The 20,747-nt window shown below is 37.3% G+C and overlaps 1 protein-coding gene across 1 annotated transcript in view; it reads left to right on the top strand.

Moving 5' to 3' along the window:
* Window positions 1-19,475, top strand: part of LOC123778824 (phospholipid-transporting ATPase ABCA3-like) — a 142,940-nt gene extending 123,465 nt beyond the window's left edge. The window contains exons 24-30 of the mRNA XM_087869913.1: window positions 3,902-4,027; window positions 4,255-4,449; window positions 11,226-11,413; window positions 12,088-12,258; window positions 12,631-12,821; window positions 18,716-18,789; window positions 19,183-19,475. Of these exons, the coding sequence (XP_087726039.1) occupies window positions 3,902-4,027; window positions 4,255-4,449; window positions 11,226-11,413; window positions 12,088-12,258; window positions 12,631-12,821; window positions 18,716-18,789; window positions 19,183-19,305 (1,068 nt within the window). The 3' untranslated portion in view covers window positions 19,306-19,475. The remainder of the gene's footprint in view (window positions 1-3,901; window positions 4,028-4,254; window positions 4,450-11,225; window positions 11,414-12,087; window positions 12,259-12,630; window positions 12,822-18,715; window positions 18,790-19,182) is intronic.
* Window positions 19,476-20,747: the final 1,272 nt, after the last annotated feature.

The following is a 20,747-nucleotide window of genomic DNA, read 5'->3' as shown; positions in this document are numbered from 1 at the left end:
ATAAACTGTAATAACTAAGACAAAACAGTGTATTAGAAAAAACAATTTTCCTTAAAATTGGTTATTTGTGGTGGTTTGTACTAGCTTGAAAATTTTTTTTTAGCATTTTAAAGTTTTTATTTAAATTCCAGTTAGTTAATATACAGTGTAATATTAGTTTTAGGTGTACAATGTAGTGATTCAACACTTCCATGCAACACCTGGTGCTCATCACAAGTGTCCTCCTTAGTCCCCATCACCTATTTCACCCATCCCCACCCACCCACCTCCACTCTGGTAACCATCAATTTGCTCCCTATAGTTAAGAATCTATTTCTTGGTTTGCCTCTCTATCTTTTTCCCATTGTTCATTTGTTTTGTTTCTTAAATTGCACATATGAGTGAGATCATATGGTATTTGTCGTTCTCCGACTGACTTCTTTCACTTAGCATAATACCCTCTAGTTCCATCCATGTCCATTGCAAATGGCAAGATTTCATTCTTTTTGATGGCCAAGTAGTGTGTGTATGTATGTGTGTGTGTATATATATATATATATATATATATATATATATATATATATATGTATATATATATATTCTTTCATATTTATCCATTCATCAGTCGATAGGCACTTGGGCTGTTTCCATAATTTGGCTATTGTAGATAATGCTGCTATAAACATAGGAGTTATGTATCCCTTTGAATTAGTATTTTTGTATCTTTGGGTAAATACCAGTAGTGCAATTGCTGGATCATAGGGTAGTTCTATTTTTAACTTTTTGAGGAACCTCCATACTGTTTTCCAGAGTGACTGTACCAGTTTTTTTGTTTTTGTTTTTTGTTTTGTTTTGTTTTGTTTTTTAGAAAGGCAAGTTCTTGGGCCCTACCCCAGACCTATTGAATCAGAAGCTTTTGGGTTGGAACCAACATTTTTTGTTTTATAAGCCATCCGACTGATTCTGGTACATGTGAAAATTTGAGAACAAATAGAATAGAATGTCTAGAAATAGATGCACAAATATGTGGTCACCTGATACATGACGACATTGATACACATAATGTAGTGGAGAAATGATGTTCTTTTCAATTAATGGTGCTGATCCAGTTGGATATCCACATGGAGAATAATGAACTTGACTCCTGTCTTACTCCATACAAATCATTTGTAGATTTACAACTTTTCTGTAGATCTAAATGTGAAAGGTAAAATAATAAAGATTTTAGAACAAAAACATAGCAAATACCTTCATGATGGTGAGGGCATCATTATCAAAAGACATCAAGTGAGTGAAAAGGCAAGTCACCAAGTGGAAAAAAGATTTTTGAATTGCAAATCAGTAAGAAAAAGACAGACAACCCAATTTAAAAATGGGCAGGTCGCCTGGGTGGCTCATTCGGTTGAGTGTCTGCCTTTGGCTTGGGTCATGATCTCAGGGCCCTGGGATTGAGTCCCACATCAGGCTCCCTGCTCAGTGCGGAGTCTGCTTCTCCCTCTCCTTCTGCCCCTCCCACTTGTGCTCTCTCTCTCTCTAAGTAAATAAAATCTTTTTTTTAATGGGCAAAAGACTTGAGACACTGACTTTACAAAAAACAATATCCAAATATCCAATAAATATATGTAAAAATTCACAACATTAGTAGTCATCAGGAAATGCAGATTAAAGCCACTGAAGGACACCACAACATAATCATAAAAATACTAAGTGCTGAGGCTGCAGAATGACTGGAATCTCAAACACTGGTGTTGGGAATGTAAACTGATAACCCTTTAGAAAACTGTCTGGCATTACCTTCTAAAGTATTATCTTCATATGCTTATGAAAATGACCACACACTGAGACCCAGAAGTTCACCTTCTAGGTATAAATCCAACAGAAATGCACACTCATGTTCACCAAAAGACATTTACAAGAATGTTCACACAACACTATTCATAATAGACACCCTGAAAAAAAGAGAAAGAAGCAGACCATATGTCTGTCAGTTGTATAATGGATTTAAAAATGTCTATTCTCACAACAGAATATAGCAACGAGAAGAAACAAGCTATAACTCCTATGCAACAGTATAAAATAATAACACAAATATAATGTTGCCCCAAAGAAGGCAGACACAGAAAAGTTATAAAGTAGAATTCTGTTAAGAGAGAGAGAAAAAGAAAGAGACAGACCAAGAAACAGACTCTTAACTATAGAGAACAAACTGATAGTTACCAGAGAAGTGGTTGGTGGGTGGGGCAGGTGAAATAGGTGAAGGATATTAAGAGTACACATCATAATGAGCATGGAGTCACATATAGAATTGTTGAATCACTATATTGTACACCCAAACTAATTTAACACTGTATGTTAACTATACTGGAATTAAATTTAATTTAAAAATTAAAAAATGTAGAATTCCATTGATATAAATTTAAAAAACAGACAAAACTAATAGATAATATTCGGAGTTACAAGTCAAGATTCTAGTTACTGTTGAGGTAATGCTCTGTTTTCTTTATCAGGGTTGGTTACATAAATATTTTCACCTTGTGAAAAGTCATTAAGATGCAGATTTGTGACTAACAATACTTTTTTGAAAAGATGAAGATTTATGATTTATGTACTTGTCTGGGTATATGTTATGCTTTAAAAGTTTAGAATGAAAGTGGCATTAAAATTATTCAACATATTTTGCACTGAAATCTGTAGTTCCTAGAATTGAACCACTGTTAATTTATTTTGATCAGTGTACCATGACTATGTAAGGTGTTAACATTAGAAGGCTAAAATGCATACTGGAATTATTCTGTGCTTATACTTGTCTATAAATCTTTTTTTTTTTCAGAAAAGAGATTTTAAAATTAAAAAAGGGTGATGGACAAGTCTTCGAGTATTCTTTCATATTCTTTCCACTATGTGGAATGCCCTGCCCTTTTTTCCCCCTTCCCCATCTTAAGTCTCCTGATTATCTCCTATTTATTTTTTTATAATAATTTTTATTATGTTATATTAGTCACTATACAGTATATCTCCTATTTATTTTTTTAAATTCAGTTAATTTAGTATGTGAAATGGTCCCTGGATTCCACTCTTCCTCTCAGAAAAGAAAGACTTAATCTTCCCTATTCTTTTTTATAATAATATTTTTTATTATATTATGTTAGTCACCATACAGTACATCCCTAGTTTTTGATGTAAAGTTCCATGATTCATTGCTTGCGTATAACACCCAGTGCACCATGCAATACGTGCCCTCCTTACTACCCATCACCGGTCTATCCCATTCCCCCACCCCCCTCCCCTCTGAGGCCCTCAGTTTGTTTCTCAGAGTCCATCGTCTCTCATGTTTCATTCCCCCTTCAGATTACCCCCCTTTCTTTATCCCTTTCTTCCCCTACTGATCATCCTAGTTCTTATATTCCATAGATGACAGAAATCATATGATAATTGTCTTTCTCTGCTTGACTTATTTTGCTTAGCATTATCTCCTCCAGTCCCATCCATGTTGCAGCAAATGTTGAGAAATCGTTCTTTTTTATGGCTGAGTAATATCCCATTGTATATATGGACCGCATCTTCTTAATCTTCCCTATTCTTAGCTCTATTGGTATCTTATAAAATATACATTGTTAGCAAATTATATTTGGTTATAATTTATAGTGTTTGTTGTGGTTCCAGTTTTTGATGAAGTATCCATTTTGACAGGAACAAGCTACTTGCTCATGGATAGGAGTATAGTTTTTAAACTTTAGAAATAGGGGATAAGTTTATACATGACAGGGTGATATGTATGTAGGAAGTCTTTTGGGAATGATTTGAACTTTCTGCTTTGACATCTTTGGGATTATTCCCCAGTTAAGCTTCCTGAAGCCAACCAGTTATCTAAACCAGATGTCTAAGGGCATCCATCTCAATGATGTTGTTTTTGAAAATATAGGATATAGTGTCCAAGGAATTATCTGGGGAATCTGAAGATGATGATGTACAATATGAAAGAAACAGAATCCTGGAGCAGCCTCAGGAATTGCTGAATGACACAGTACTTATTAAGGAACTCACGAAGGTAATATTATTCAATGGCCAACTTATTATTTCATTCCTATTAAAGAGCATGTCATTAGCATCAAGGGCTCAGTGTGGTCTTCTGAATCTATGTGTATTATTCCAATAGAGTAGAAGAGTTTTTGTGAAGCTGTCTGAGGTCCGTAGTGGCCCATAGGTGTCTGATGTATTTTTTGAAGTTAACCTATAAATATCCTTTGCAATATTGTGTTTTCTGTATTTTTTAAGATATATTTTACATGTCCAGCTGTTTTGGCTGTCAGAAATATCTCCCTTGGAATCCAAAAGGAGGAATGCTTTGGATTGCTTGGCTTAAATGGAGCTGGAAAAACCACTACCTTTGAAATATTGACTGGAGAGGAGACTGCTACCTCTGGGGATGTGTTCATTGAGAACTTAAGTATCACCAAAAATCTTCAAGAGGTAAGACACAATTACTATCTGAGATGTGAGTAGCATGATTACTTGGAGGAGAGGTAAGAGGCAAGTAGTGGAAGGTGATAGGTAGGAATCATGGCAGGTATTGATATTGATACTGTTGACTCACCCAGTGGGTTTCAGAGACAGAAATAAATTTTTGAGGGTAAGTCATAGGATAATAAGAGCAGCCTTAGTCTGAGAATCTAAGACAAGAGTGTCTCTACTGTTCTTTGAAGCTACTAAAGAGCAATATGGTGGACTAGGAGGCTCCTGACTTTCCCTCCTTCCAAGAATACACCAATTAAACAGTTACACAGGGATTATTTCCCTCTGAGAGAAATCCAGAAATGAATTGGGAGATTCCTACACATCATACAACTGAGGAAATACTCACATCAAAAAAGGTAGGATAAGCTGGGACACATGTTCTCTGTAAGCCCCACCCACAACACAGGAGGGAATTCCCAACTCCCAGCTTCTCCGTAAGGACTGAAAGGTTTAAACCATACATGTAGCTCCTCAGTTTTTATGGCTGTCACCCAGGGGACTGGTTCCCAAATTTCCTAGCTCTGGGGGCTGACAGGGTGGCTTAGCACAAAGCAAGTAGGCCAACATACCCAGCTCCCAGTTTCTTGCCAGAAGGGGCTAGACTACATATCTAACATCCCAACAAAAGTTGAACTTCAAATTAATCTGCATCTGGGAACTAATGGGGCAGGCAATTAGTAATCTTCCAGGAGCCTGAATGGGCTTGTGGGCACTTCCTCAGCTTTCAGGGCACTGATGGGATTTGATACACCCTAATCTCCTAGGGTCACTAACATAAATGATGGTTTGGACAAGCACTAAGTTTTAAGAGGTTTGGAGAATCCGTGGCCAGGTGATTTCTTCTCCTACATGAGGCCAACCTGTCTAGACTGGGAGAGTTGGGTTTTTTATTTAATGTGCATAAACCAATATAGAGAGTTAGAAAAAGTGAAGAAACAGTGAAATATATTCTAAACAAAAGAGCAAGTTAAATCTCCAGAAAAAGACCCTAATGAGATAGATGATTTATCTGACAGAGAATCCAAAGCAATTATTGTAAGTATGCTAACCAAATTCAGGAGAGCAATGCATGAACTAAATGAGAATTTCAACAAAGAGAAAATGCATAGAAGTATCAAACAGAAATCATATATCTGAAGAATTCAACAACTGAACTGAAAAATTCAATAGAGGAATTCAACAGTGGACTACATCAAGCAGAAGAAAGGGTAAGAAACATCAAAGACAGGTCAGTGGAAATCCTCTGATAAGAGAAAAAGGGAAAGGGATTAAAAAAAAAGAATGAAGGTAGCATAAGAAATGTAGGGGACACTATCAGGAGGACCAATATATGCATTATGGAAGTCTAAGAAAGAGAGAGAGAAAGGAGCAGAAAACTTATTCAAAGAAAACATGGCTAAAAACTGCAAAACTGGGGAAAAACATAGACATCAGATCTAGAAGACCAAAGCATTAAAAAAAAAAAAGTGCATCCAAAGAAACCCACACTGAGACACATAATCAAATTATAAAAAGTTAGAGACAAAGAGAATTTTGCAAGTAACAAGAAAAAAGTGACTTGTTACATACAAGAGAACCCCCATTAATGATTAGAGAATTGTTAAGCAGAAACAGGCAAGAAGTGAGTGGGATGATACAGTCAAAGTGCTGAAAGACAAAAACTGCCAACCAAGAGTACTATACCCAGTAAATGTGTACTTCAAGTATATAGGAGAGATAAAGACTTTCTCAGACAAGCAAAAGCTGAGGGAGTTTATGAGCACTAGAACAGTCTTACAAAAAAAATGCTAAAATCAGTTCTTCAAGTTAAAGGACACTGAACAATATGAGAGAATAACAAAATATGAAGCTCATTGGTAAAGGTGAATATATAGACAAAACCAGAAATGCTTTACTATATTGGTGGTGGGTAAATTGCTTTTAGTTGTACTATAAAAGTTAAAAGAAAACGGTATTTAAACAACTATAACTAAATTATGTTAATGGATATACTATATAGATAGATATAAATTCTGACATAAATAGCATATAATGTGGAGGAAAAAGGGAAAAAGCAGACAATTTAAGTTGTTAAACAGAGCTTAAAAGAGACTGTTATAAAACAGTTTGTGTAAGTCCCTTGGTAATCACAAAGAAAATATCTAAGAAGTTACATTAAAGAAAAGGAAAAGGAATTAACACCTATCAATCAATCAATCAATCAATCAAAAAGCAACAACAATGACAAAGGAATACAGCGAGAGAGAGAAAGGGGGACAAAATAACTATAAGACAAACAGAAAACAGTTAACAAAATGGCAATAATAAATCCTTCCCTATCAGTGGGTCTCAACAGACTAAACTCTTCCCAAGAAAAGAAACAGGCTGAATGGATAAATAGTTAAGATCCAACTATGATCTTATTAATTCTTTCAAAGAACCAACTTCTAGTTTCATTGATCTGTTCTACTGTTTTTCTGGTTTCTATTTCATTGATTTCTGTTCTAATCTTTATTATTTCTCTTCTCCTTCTTGGTTTAGGCTTTATTTGCTGTTCTTTCTCCAGGTTCTTTAGGTGTAAGGTTAGCTTGTGCATATGGGGTTTTTCTAATTTTTTGAGAGAGGCTTGGATAGCTATGTATTTCCCTCTAGTACCACCTCACTCATATGCGGAACATAAGGAATAGTGCAGAGGACAATAGGGGAAGGGAGGGAACACTGAATGGGAAGAAATCAGAGAGGAAGACAAACCATATGAGACTCCTGACTCTGGGAAACAAACTGAGGCCTGTGGAAAGGGAGGTGGTTGAGGGGATGGGATAATTGGGTGATGGAAATTAAAGAGGGTGCATGATATGATGAGCACTGGGGGTTATATTCAACTAATGAATCATTGAACATTATATCAAAAACTAAGCATACCTTGGCTAATTGAATTTAAATTTTTAAAAAAGGAAAAAAACAAAATGGGAAAAAAAAGTTTCAACTATGATGTGTCTACAAAAAATTCATTTTAGATTCAAGGATGCACATTGGCTGAAAGTGAAGTTATGGAAACATATTTCATACAAATGGTAATCAAAAGAAAGTAGGAATGACTATACTTATATCAAAATAAACTAATTAAAACTGTCAGGAGACACTAATGATAATAAGTGTCAATTCAATAGGTGGCTATAACAATTGTAAATATATATGCATCCATCAGAACACCTAAGTATATGAACAAATATCAACAGATCTGAAAGCAGAAACTGATACAATAACAGGAAACCTCAATAATGGATAGAACATCCAGACAGAAAATCAATAAAGAGTGAATTTGACTAGCACTATATATCAAATGGACCTGACAAATAGGACCTGACAAATTCCTAACAGCAAAGGAATATACATTCTTTTCAAGCACACAAGGAATATGTTAGATGACATGTTTGGATGACATGTTAGGTCACAAAACAAGTCTTAACAATTTAAAAAAGATACTGATGGTAGAAAACTTTATGGCAGTTTTTAGAATTATCATATGCTCCAGAAATTCCACTTCTGGCTATATAAAATCTGAACAGACCAATAATGATTAGGGAAATTGTAGTAATAATCAAACCTCCTCTAAGAAAGGAAAGCCCAGGACCAGATGATTTCAGTGGTGAATTCTACCAAACATTTAAAGAATTAATGCCACTTCCTCCCAAAATCTTCCAAAAAATTGAAGGGAACACTTTCAAACTCATTTACAAAGTCAACATTATTTTCTTTTTTAAAAAATAATTTTTATTTTGTTCTATTAGTCACCATACAGTACATCCCCAGTTTTTGATGCAACGTTCCATGATTCATTATTTGCCTATAACATACCAAAGCCCAGATAAGGACACTACGATAAAAGGTAACAACAGGCCAATATCACTGCTTAATATAGATGCAAATATTCTCAACAAAATACTAGCAAACTGAATTGAACAGCGCAATTCAAGTATCATACACCCATACCAAGTGGGATTCATCCTTGAGATGCAAGGATAGTTCAACAAATAAAAATCAATAAATGTGATCTACTACATTAATAGAATAAAAGGTTAAAAGTCACATGATCATTTCAAAAGGTGCTGAGAAAACTTCTTATGATGACTGCAAAGTGGTATTTCATTGTAGGTTTGATTTGCATCTTTTCTTTCTTATTGGCCATTTGTTTATATTATTTGAACAAATGTCTATTCAAGTCCTTTACCCATTTTTGTTTTTTTTCCCCTTGTGGATCTTTTTTTATTATTATTATGATATGTTAGTCACCATACAGTACATCATTAGTTTTTGATGTAGTGTTCCATGATTCATTGTTTGCATATAACACCCAGTGTTCTATGCAATACGTGCCCTCCTTAATACCCATCACCGGGCTAGCCCATCCGCCCCCCAAAACCCTCAGTTTGTTTCCCAGAGTCCATAGTCTCTCATGCTTCATTCCCCCTTCTGATTACCCCCCCTTTCTTTATCCCTTTCTTCCCCTACTGATCTTCCTAGTTCTTATGTTCCATAGATGAGAGAAATCATATGATAATTGTCTTTCTCTGCTTGACTTATTTCGCTTAGCATTATCTCCTCCAGTGCCGTCCATGTTGCAGCAAATGTTGAGAACTCGTTCTTTCTGATAGCTGAGTAATATTCCATTGTATATATGGACCACAACGTCTTAATCCATTCATCTGTTGAAGGGCATCTCGGTTCCTTCCACGATTTGGCTATTGTGGACAATGCTGCTCTGAACATTGGGGTGCATATGGTCCTTCTCTTAACTATGTCTGTATCTTTGGGGTAAATACCCAGTAGTGCAATGGCTGGATCATAGGGTAGCTCCATTTTTAACTTTTTAAGGGACCTCCACACTGTTTTCCAGAGTGGCTGTACCAACTTGCTTTCCCACCAACAATGTAGGAGGGATCCCCTTTCTCCACATCCTCTCCAGCAATTGCTGTTTCCTGTCTTTTTAATTTTTGCCATTGTAACTGGCGTAAGGTGGTATTTAGTGTGGTTTTGATTTGAATTTCCCTGATGGCTAATGATTTTGAACATTTTTTCATGTGTCTGTTAGCCATTTGTATGTCCTCATTGGAAAAGTGTCTGTTCATATCTTCTGCCCATTTTATGATTTGTTTATTTGTTTCTCACGTATTGAGTTTGAGAAGTTCTTTGTAGATCTTGGATACCAGTCTTTTATCTGTAGCATCATTTGCAAATATATTCTCCCATTCTGTGGGCTGCCTCTTAGTTTTTTTGACTGTTTCCTTGGCTGTGCAGAAGATTTTTATCTTGATGAAGTCCCACAAGTTCATTCTATCTTTTGTTTCTCTTGCCTTTGGAGATGTGTCATGAAAAAGGTTGCTTTGGCCGATGTCGTGCCATACTCGATGAGTTGGACCTCATAGATATATATAGAACACTACACCCCAGAACCAAAGAATACTCATTCTATTCTAATGCCCATGGAACATTCTCAAGAATAGACCATGTTCTGGGACACAAAACAGGTCTCACCCGATACCAAAAGACTGAAATTATTCCCTGCATATTCTCAGACCAAAATGCTTTGAAATTGCAACTCAACCACAAGGAAAAATTTGGAAGAAACTCAAACACTTGGAGACTAAGAACCATCCTGCTCAGGAAGGATTCAATAAACCAGGAAATCAAAATCAACTTAAACAATTTATGGAGACCAACGAGAATGAAAACACAACGGTCCAAAACCTATGGGATATTGCAAAGGCACTCCTAAGGGGGAAATACATAGCCATCCAAGCCTCACTCAAAAGAATAGAAAAATCTAAAATGCAGTTTTTATATTCTCACCTCAAGAAGCTGGAACAGCAACAGAGGGACAGGCCTAATCCACGCACGAGGAAGCAGTTGACCAAGATAATTATTGATTTTAACTTAAATTTTAGTCAGATATTTCGTCTAAATATTATAACATTTTTATTATAAGCTAAGTCTTCCTTCATCATCAATATATAACCTAAATAAGAGCTAGGATCCCAGTTCTCCTCACCAACATTTTAAACAATGGTCATGAAATCATACTGCATATAAAAGAGCTGTGGAAGACCCTAGTTATTGCCCAACTATCTACTACTATTACCAAAAAGTAGTATGCCACTGAGCTGAAGCCAGATGTTACTGTTGAAACTCTCCTTCTATGACAGTCTTTGGTTATGATATCCTAGCATTCCTTGAGACTAAACCAATGAAGACTTAGAAAATAAAGTCCCAAATTTCAAAAATCTCCACCCAGTTATTAACCTTGTACATCACAATAGTCATTTAGATCTCTTTTACTTTTTAGCGTCATCCAAATTGCCTTTAGGCTTGTAATGAGTAAAGGTTGAGCCAATGGTAAACTAACCTCTTTCTATCTCATTCTGCTTCTTCAGGTGAATATACTTATGTAAATAGGTGCACTGTTATTTTAAGACAATTTTCCATTTATTTCATCGATTGATTATGGCCATATATAGGGAGATAAATTATGATAGAAAAATCCATACTTTTGCACACTTGTGTTCCAATACATGATAATAGCCTCCAGATACAATGATTCTATAATCACTGGAGAAATTCTTTGGAAAAACTCTGTGGGTTCTAACCTTTTTAGAGGCATGGGCTGGAGAACTACAAGCCTTGTATGTTATCCATATTTACTATATGCTCAATAAGATAGTTGAATTGTGTCCATTGTTATTCTCTTATTTCAGGTAAGGTCAAAAATAGGCTATTGTCCACAGTTTGATGCTTTGCTGGATTACATGACTGCTCGGGAAATTATAGTCATGTATGCCAGGTTGTGGGGGATTCCTGAGACCCAGATTACACAATATGTGAATGAACTGTTGCAATCACTGAATCTGGAACCCTATGCTGACAAGTTTATTTACAGTTACAGGTGAGATATTATACTGGTGCTCTCACTGCAGCTAATATTGATGAGTCTCCTGTGTTTCTGCTCTTTGGAATGGGTGCCTACAGTTTAACCAGAGTTCACTGACAAACGGAGGCAATGACTATGAAGCAATCTCATGCCCTGCCAGTGTTTAGATGCCAACAGTAAAGCAGACCTAAACAGTATCATATCTTCCCTTTGCAAAGATAGAACTCAAAATCTTGGTGCTATTAGAATTGTAGCCACTGAATTACAAAAGTGACCATTTTTCTACCTCTATAGTTCTGTGTCTCTCAAAGACAATGTAAGATTCTTTGTATTAGCCTGGCCACTATATAGTTTATGTATCTAGGATTCCCAAGGAATCTCAAGAATAAGAATATAAATTTCACTGATAACATGGCTAAAATTGATTTTGTAAACAAAAGTCACCTTTCTACATTTCAAATGTAAATGATTTGATTTATGCATGTAATTTTGGGTCTGGTGCCTTGGTTGAGCTGCATGTAATCAGCATTTTTACTATCTCTGCTTGCTCCCTGACTCAGCATTTTGGAAATAGGCAAATTGTTTTCTGGAAAAGATGACATATATTAAATAGGTGTTTGATGTATTAGATAACTGTAATGTAATTTAATCTCTGCTTCTGCTTTCTGTCTCCTTCCTTGACCATGAAGTGGAGGAAACAAACGTAGACTGAGTAATGCCATTGCCCTAATGGGAAAGCCCTCAGTCATCTTCCTGGATGAGCCATCAACTGGCATGGACCCAGGGGCCCGGCGCCTGCTCTGGAACACAGTAACAAGGGCACGTGAAAGTGGCAAAGTCATCATCATTACCTCTCACAGGTGTGGTTTATTGAGAGGCTTGATTAAAGGTTGGAAGTGTTTTCGTGGCTATGGGAGAGTATTATTTGGGGCTTGTAATATTGGACAATAAACTTGCCTAAGTATGAGCTCCTCCTGAATCCTAGTGAATGGAATGGCCAAGAACTCTCTCTGAGAGGAGAGGGCAGAAAGTTTAGGATCTGTTCCATTTGAGAATTTGGTTCTCAATTACTTTTAACTTAAAAGTACCTCCACTTTGCATGATGCTGATGATAGGCAAATCCAACTTCCCATTTTAAAGAGAGTCACAAAATACTGGAAAGTTGAACTACAGGATGTCTTCCAATGGAGATCTTTTCAGCCTTACATCATTCTTGTGTCTTGTTTTGCTAGTATGGAGGAATGTGATGCCCTCTGTACCAGGCTGGCCATAATGGTGAAGGGAAAATTCATGTGCCTGGGCAGCCCTCAGCACCTCAAGAACAAGTTTGGCAATATTTACATCCTGAAGGCTAAGTTCAACATGGACACAGATGAGAATAAATTAGAGGACTTTAAAAAATATATTGCAACGGTTTTCCCAGGTAAATTAGGTTGGTTAGGCTAACTTTGTTAGAGATTGTTAAATCATATTAGTTGTTCTCACCACCCAGATGGCATGTGTCTCCAATAACTATTTCTTGTGAGTTTTTGATATTTATTGATCTTTCATTTGAGATCTTTTTTATTTTTAAAAATTTTTTAAATTATTTTTAGAGAGAGAGAGTGCACAAGCTGGGGTGGGGAGGAATAGAGGGAGAGAGAGAATCTTAAGCCGGCCCCCATGCTGAGCATGGAGCCCAATGCAGGGCTCAGTCTCACAACCTGAGATCATCACCTGAGCAAAAACTATCAGTTGGATGCTTAACCAACTGAGCCACCTAGATGCCCTTGGAGATCCTTTTTAATATTTGTTCTTATAAAATTCTATGCCTGGTTGTGTTAAGAAGTTTTCACAGAAAAAGAAACCACAAACAAACAGAAATACAGTTGACCCTTGAACCACATGGGTTTGAATGGCATGGGTCAACTTATGCATGGATTTTTTTTTGTAAGTACAGTACTGTAAGTGTATTTTCCTTTCCTTATAGTTTTCTTAATACCATTTTCTTTTCTCTAGCTTACTGTATTGTAATAATACAGCACATAGTACATATAACATACACAATATACGTTAATTGACTGTCAATCAACTGACTTCTCGTCAACAGTAGGCTATTAGTAGTTAAGTTTTGGGGGAGTTGAAAGTTATACACTAAGCCCTGTATTGTTCAAAGGTCAATAGTATTCGCCAAACTTTTGTATATTATACAACTATAGGGCAGTTGTAGATTAGGACTATCTGTATGATTTATATATCTAAAGTCATGTGTTTGAGCATAATTCTCAATTATTTGCACATATAGTTTGTGTAAGTCTACTAGGGCTGCTATGATAAAATACCACAGACTAGGTGGTAAAACAACAGAAATTTATTTTCTCACAGTTTCCTGGCTAGAAGTCCAATATCAAGGTTTCAGCAGGTCTGGTTTTCCCTGTGGCCTCTCTCTTTGACTTGCTGATGGCTGCTTTCTTGCTGTGTCCTCACACAACCTTATCTCTTTGTGTACATCCTTGGTGTATCTTCTTCTTTTTATAAGGACACCAGTTATAGTGGATTGAGGCCCCATCCTTACAACCTCATTTAACATTAATTACCTCCTTAAATGCCCTTTGTCCAAACACAATCACATTTGGGGTTAGAACTTTAGCATATGAATTTGGGGGGATACAATTCAGTCCATGATATCATCCATCAAAACTTTAAAGGTTTTTTTTCCTTGCACTAATAATGTAACTCTGGTCTCTTTCTGTCAGAGCCAGGATATGGAATTGAGATTCAAATAAGAATCAGTAAGCTTTTCTCTCCTTTCGAAAGTAGCATGCTTCTTCAAGCCAAATTCAATAAGCATCTCTCTGCCTATATGGTACAATACCAGAGAAAGCAACTATTTTTTTCTGTCCTTTACTTCTCTTTCAAAATACAAAGCAGGGACATGCCAAGACTTAATAATTCTGGCTTTTACTTTGTTTCCACCCTGCTGTGCTGAGCAAAATATCACAGAAGTCTATTGTGGGGTGGGGAGTCAGGTGGGGAGTCAGAATTTTATCTTCTAAGCAACGGAAAATGCATGATGGATTATGCAGTAAGAATGGAAATCAGAAAATAGAAAGAAATGGATTGTAGAGTACATGTGGGGAACATATGTGTGGGAAATAGAATTTCTTTAGAGCAAAGTCCATTAGGAAGTTCAATATTCACTTATGCATTCATTTGGGAAATATTTCTGAGTACTTGTATCAGAGTTCTATTTGATGTGGTCCCTAAATCACCACAAAGAAAAGCTGTGACCAGAAAAATCTCACTTTGTGCTATCCTAGCTACTTGCTCTACTTGAAGAAGGGACACTAAACACTGACCCAAAACCTATTCCCCAGGATGTGGACACAAGAACTTTAATGGGAATGTGGGTTTGAGGCACTTTCTCACCTGTAAGGTGGCTGTTGCCCCATTATTACTCACATTATTTTGAGCAAATTGCTATTCCAATATGACAGAATTGGAAAGGAACTGACTGGAACCCATAAATAAATATTGGCCTTTAAAAAGATGAAATAAATATTATAAGCAAAGGCAGGAAGCCTGATCAGTGAATCCAGGAAGCTATTGAATTCATTCTACAGTCAGCTTGGGCTAGGACCCAAACCAACAGCCCTGTCCTACTGTTAAGTATAGTCTCTGGCCCCACATAACCAGGGAGCATGCATGGTGATCTTGGACAGCCATGGAACCTAGCCTATGGTACTGCTCACCTGCAGAGCCTAGAATGTGACCTTGCCCAATTGCTGAACAAAGCCTATGGACTCACCCAGGCAAGGAGCCCAGCGAGTGACCCCACGTAATCATGCAGCATAACCTGTGGCACCATTGAAGACAGAACACAGACAGTGACCCTCCCCAACTGTGGAGCACAGTCTCTAGTTCCATGTAACTATGGGATACAGCTGGAGGCCCCCCTAAAAAGTAGCCCAGGCTGTGACCTTACCCAACAATGAAACACAGCCAGCAGCGTACTAGATTGTAAAAGCCACCCAGCAGTCCTGCCCAGGTTTGGGACACAGTCATAGCACCTGCGTAATTTTAGAGCACAGCCTATGCCTTATCTGACTCTTAGGCCTTGCTTGTGGCTCCACTAAAACACAGAGACCAGAAGGTAGCACCATCCTGTTGGAGAGCACAGCCTGAGGCCTCCCCCAAACCAAAGCAATGGTGCTTAGCCCCTAGCCCTACCCAATTGTGGAGTCCAAAAACCTGCTGGCACCATCTTGGTAGGGAACACAGCCTATACCTCATCTGGCCAGAGGTGGTTACAGAACTCAGCTAATGGCACCACTAGACTGCTTGAATGCAGAGCTCAGCTGGCAGTATAATCAAACCATAGAACACAGATAGCCACCCCTCTTCCCCCCACCTCAGAGCACAAGCATTGTACCCACCCAAACCAAGACCCTGATAACAAGCATTGCCTGCCCATGGAAGCTACCATATAAATAGTGCAGTACCTCAAGGTCATGGGTGAAGGTCTGTCCTGCTGAAGTGAACCTATAAAGTCTAGGAGACTACTTACTCAAATGTGGAGGTACAAACACAAGGAATCAAATACCACAGAGAATCAGGTAAACATGGTACCACCAAAAGAAACTAACAGATCTCCAATAACTGACCCTGAAGAGAGATCTATGAATTATCTGACAAAGAATTTAGAATAACACTTTTAAAGAGGTTTAGTGAACTACAAGAACACACAGAAAGACAACTAAACAAAATTAGTTGTACAATGCATGAACAAAATGAAAAATACAAGAAATAGTCACCATCAAATGAACAGAAATCCTAGAGCTGAAAAATAATTATTGAACTGAAGAAGAGCTTTAACAGCAGACTCAACCAAGCAGAAGAAATAATCAGTAAACTATGAGATATGCCATTTGAAATTATCCAGTCAGAGATGCAAAAAAGAAAAAAAAGAATGATAAAAAATGAAAAAAAAGCCTACAGGACTCATGGGACATTGAAACAGAAAAAATTATATGCATTATGGGAATTTCAGAAGACAAGAGAGAAAAAAGAACAGGAAGTCTGTTTAAAGCAATAATGGCAGAATACTTCCCAAACGTTGAGGGGATATAGATACACATATTCATGAGGCCCAAAGGACCCCAAATAGTTGAATTAGAAAAAAGGTTAACTGAGAAGCACATTGTAATACATTTAGCAAATGTCAAAAGAGAATTTTGAAAGCAACAAGAGAAAAGTGTCATGCAAGGGAACCCTATAAGACCATGACCAGTTTTCTCAACAGAAGTTTTACAGGCCAAAAGAATGTGAGATTATGTATTCAAAATATTGATAGAAAAAAATATCTGTCAAGCAAGAATAATATACCTGGCAGGGTTGTCCTTTAGAAAGGAAGGCCAGAAAAGATGTAAACTTTATTAAACTCTCCAATCAAAAGACAGAGATTGGCAGAATGGATTAAAAAACATAGACCCATAATTTTTATACACAATACTTACCTGGAGTTCCAGATGGAAAAGTCCTAGACTCTTTGGACTCAGAGGAACTATTTTTTTCTCTCCATTCCTTAAAAAAAATTATACCTACCTAAGGCCCACTTGAATTCAGTCCAGTTTAAGTTGGAACCAGTCTGACCCTGGACCCAGTTTGGTTGAAGTCAGAGAGCTAATAATGTTTAAGTCAGACCCTGTTCAACTCCAGACCCAGTCTGGTAAAAGAAAAGCTGTAATCAAGTCGGAGAGCTCATGACACAATACTGAGAGCTCGGATATCCAAGAGGGACATACATACCCAAGATCTTCTGTCGGGTTTGGCCAGCAAACCCTGAGACGGCAAATGAAAAGATTACTCCAGACGCCATAGGAGGAGAAAGGAGAGGGCCTGGGGACCAGACGCTCTAGTGGCGAGAGGCCCCGAGCCAAGCCTTGCCTCCACCTTTATTGTGAATGTGATCAATACAAGGGAAGAAGAAAAACAAGAAAGAATGTGAAGCTGTAATAATCAGGACAGTGGTCTAGGGAGTATCTTGTGAATAAACAAACTGTGCTCGTGATGGGCGTGCAGACAGGGAGTATGTGGAGTAGGTGACCTCCTAAGATAAATGTACTCGTAAGTCAAGCATTTATTCCCTGGATGAGTCCATTGAGCTGCAACAAGGATCCGGCTGTTTTCAGCCCAGAAATCTTAAAAGAGGCCAGTTTTCCAGACACTCCTTCCTTGCTTTTCAGTTACTCTCATCCAGGAAGGCATATGTTCATTAAATCTCTAGCCAGGCACTATGACTTCCTACAATCTTCAGGCACAGTGTGAAAGCCCACAAAGGGCTCAGCGAGTACCAATGCCTGTTTGCTCTTTGCTCCCAGGGCATTGGGTGGGAGGGTACTTTTGGACCCTGATTCTGACACCAGAACTGTTAAATATAAACTGGTGCATATTACAATTTTCAGGAGTTTATTAGAATATATATCGATTCTAATTGGGCAGCACCACACTAAAGGTGATGAGAAGGACACTACAAACAAGAGCTAAGGGAGAGGTTTATATAGAAAAGACATGTGGGTAAGCAAGGGAATATTTGGTTTGCTATAGCTTAAGCTGTTGTCTAATTTGCAAAAACCTAGTTGGCTATTTGTAGTTGTCTGTTCTTGAGTTTCGTTTTCTCAGATTCAAGTGCATTTTACTCTGGTTTAGGTTTTGATTTACTTACAGGCTACCAAGGTATTGGACCCACCTCAGTCTCATAACTTCTTTGATTACTCTAACATATATTTTTAAAACAATTTTAACCCGCTACTTTAATTAGTAATAATTTCAAATATGCAATGATAAGTACAAGCACATCTGTTTGTTCTGAATTTGAAATGGATACCCTTCCCTCTCATTCTACCGGTTGATTCTTACTCACCTATAAAAGAAATAAGAACACACAGCCTGACTTTGGGCATTTATATGTGTGATTTCCTTTTTCACAGTGTCTTGCCCTGCTATACTCCCCAGCAAACACACTGTACATGCATACATACTCACACAACTAGAATGAAAATCCTGCTAGTTTATATTCTCAAAACTTGGTTTGTAGTCACAATAGCATTTTAGAAGGCTCAAGTTTTTTACATTGTGCATATGAGCTAACAACTTTTTTGTGACTGAAGCCTGCTGAAAGAATTAACCATGTCACATATACTAAAGAGGTGGGCTTTTGGATGATGTCCCTCTTTTATTTAGTCATCCCTTAATTTTGTATAATTAAGATGATGTAGCAATATTTTGGAACTTTAAAATGAAATCTGTAAGATTATTCATCTATCTTTCCTCTCCTAGGTAGTGAATTAAAACATGAGAATCAAGGGATCCTTAACTACTACATTCCCAGCAAGGACAATGGCTGGGGAAAGGTGATTTTAGCAACCATGCTCTTCTAATGTTACATGTTAAGAAAGCACTAATAATGGGAAGTGTTTAGTACTGTCATGTGAAATGGGAGCCTAATGTTATAGAAGGAGCAGAGACTTTACTTTTCAGTGGTTCCTAGAGATTAATTGTTTCAGATTTCCACCTCTAAATCCCATTTTTGTCCCCCTCAAGAAAATGGGGACAGAGAACTGCTTACTCTTGGATTCTCAATGATCTATTCTGTCATTTTCTCATATCCCCCTTCTGTGCTTTTTGTCATCAAACAATAACTTGGTAGGAGTTGGAGGAAGTGGTGAAGAGGCTCATCTGGGTTGGGCGCTGGAGTTGATGCCTGCAGTGGTAACTGCACTTTTTTATTGCTGTCGTTCCTAAAGGTGTTTGGTATTTTGGAGGAAGCTAAAGAGAAATTCAATTTAGAAGACTATTCCATCAGTCAGATAACGCTGGAACAAGTCTTCCTGACTTTTGCCACCCCAGAGAACACAGAAGGTGATTGAAAAAAAAAGGTGCAATGAGATTCACTTCTAATTGATGACACTTTGTCTTCCTTAGTACTCTCTACTACACCTGGATACATAGAGGGGCATTTCTGTGTGTGTATATCTTGATATTTATTTATTTATTTATTTATTTATTTATTTATTTATTTATTTATTTATGAAATAAAGAGTCCTCCAAAGGAGACCATATGTCAATTCTTTGTACATTTACATGGATGGCTTGTGCAAATCTAAAGACATTTGGTAAAATTCCTGTTTTCTATGCTAGAAACATGTAAGATCAGCATTTATCAGGGTGGGGACAACGACTTATTCCTGAGTATTTTGAATATTTGAAGAGAAACATCCAGAAATGATGGAGCTGTCAGATGGGACAGCCTGAAGAGCAAAAGCTTTATGTATTTGCAGATGAATTATATGTAAGAGGATCATAAAGCCTGAAGGGAAAATCATCTTTCTATGTATATGCATCTGCACGTGCATGCACACACACACACACCACACACCAATTTTATAATAAAAAGACTCAAAATCAGTGTCAAAGTTTATGGGGATAAGTTGGATTGTTTCCAAAATTCAAAACAAGATTCTACATTTGTCTACATTTGTAAGAAAATCTTTGCACTAAGAATATTTAGAGTCAAAGAAAGGAAGCAAAAACATTCATTAAAAATAGTGTGTTTACTTTTCTACTTTTTTTAAAGATGTTTTTAATTTATTTGACAGAGAGAGAGAGACAGCCAGTGAGAGAGGGAACACAAGCAGGGGGAGTGGGAGAGGAAGAAGCAGGCTCCTAGCAGAGGAGCCTGATGTGGGGCTCGATCCCAGGACTCTGGGATCATGCCCTGAGCCGAAGGCAGACGCTTAAGGACTAAGCCACCCAGGTGTCTCATACTTTTCTACTCTTGCCCAAATCTCTGATTAAGAAGGAACGAAGGAGAAATAAGGTACAGAGGGAGACAGAGTTCTTCTGATTCTTGTTTGGGCACATGGAGTCCCCATTAAAAAAATACGAGAAAACTAATCACTTCTCTAGATTCATAGGCTGATAAGCAGACAAGGGGGATGATCCTCCTGAAATTACAAGATGGAAAGAGTCACTGAAGCTGTTCTATTTTGGGGTGGTTTGGGGGTGATGGTTTTTATATACTCAGTTGGATATTGTAATAAAGTGATATCCAGAAACTATTGTTTTATTGTTTTCAGCTGTAATATAACTTTCTGTTATAGATCTTTGCCATGTGATTTCAGTAACTGCAAAATTTGTTTCCTAGGCTGGCCATCTCTAAAAAGGGAGAGGAAACTCACTTTATTAATTTAAATTTATTTTAATAATTTTATTTAGTTGCATCTCATCACCAGTTGGCTTTATTAATGATCCTTTAAAAAAAATTCCTTGAGGGGCGCCTGGGTGGCACAGCGGTTAAGCGTCTGCCTTC

Source organism: Ursus americanus, chromosome 2, assembly GCF_024610735.1.
Source record: "Ursus americanus isolate L20-20 chromosome 2, mUrsAme1.1.p, whole genome shotgun sequence".
In the NCBI taxonomy this organism is placed as follows: Eukaryota; Metazoa; Chordata; class Mammalia; order Carnivora; family Ursidae; genus Ursus; species Ursus americanus.
The sequence above is the reverse complement of the archived record's forward strand: the minus strand, read 5'-3'. Positions and strand labels throughout refer to the sequence as shown.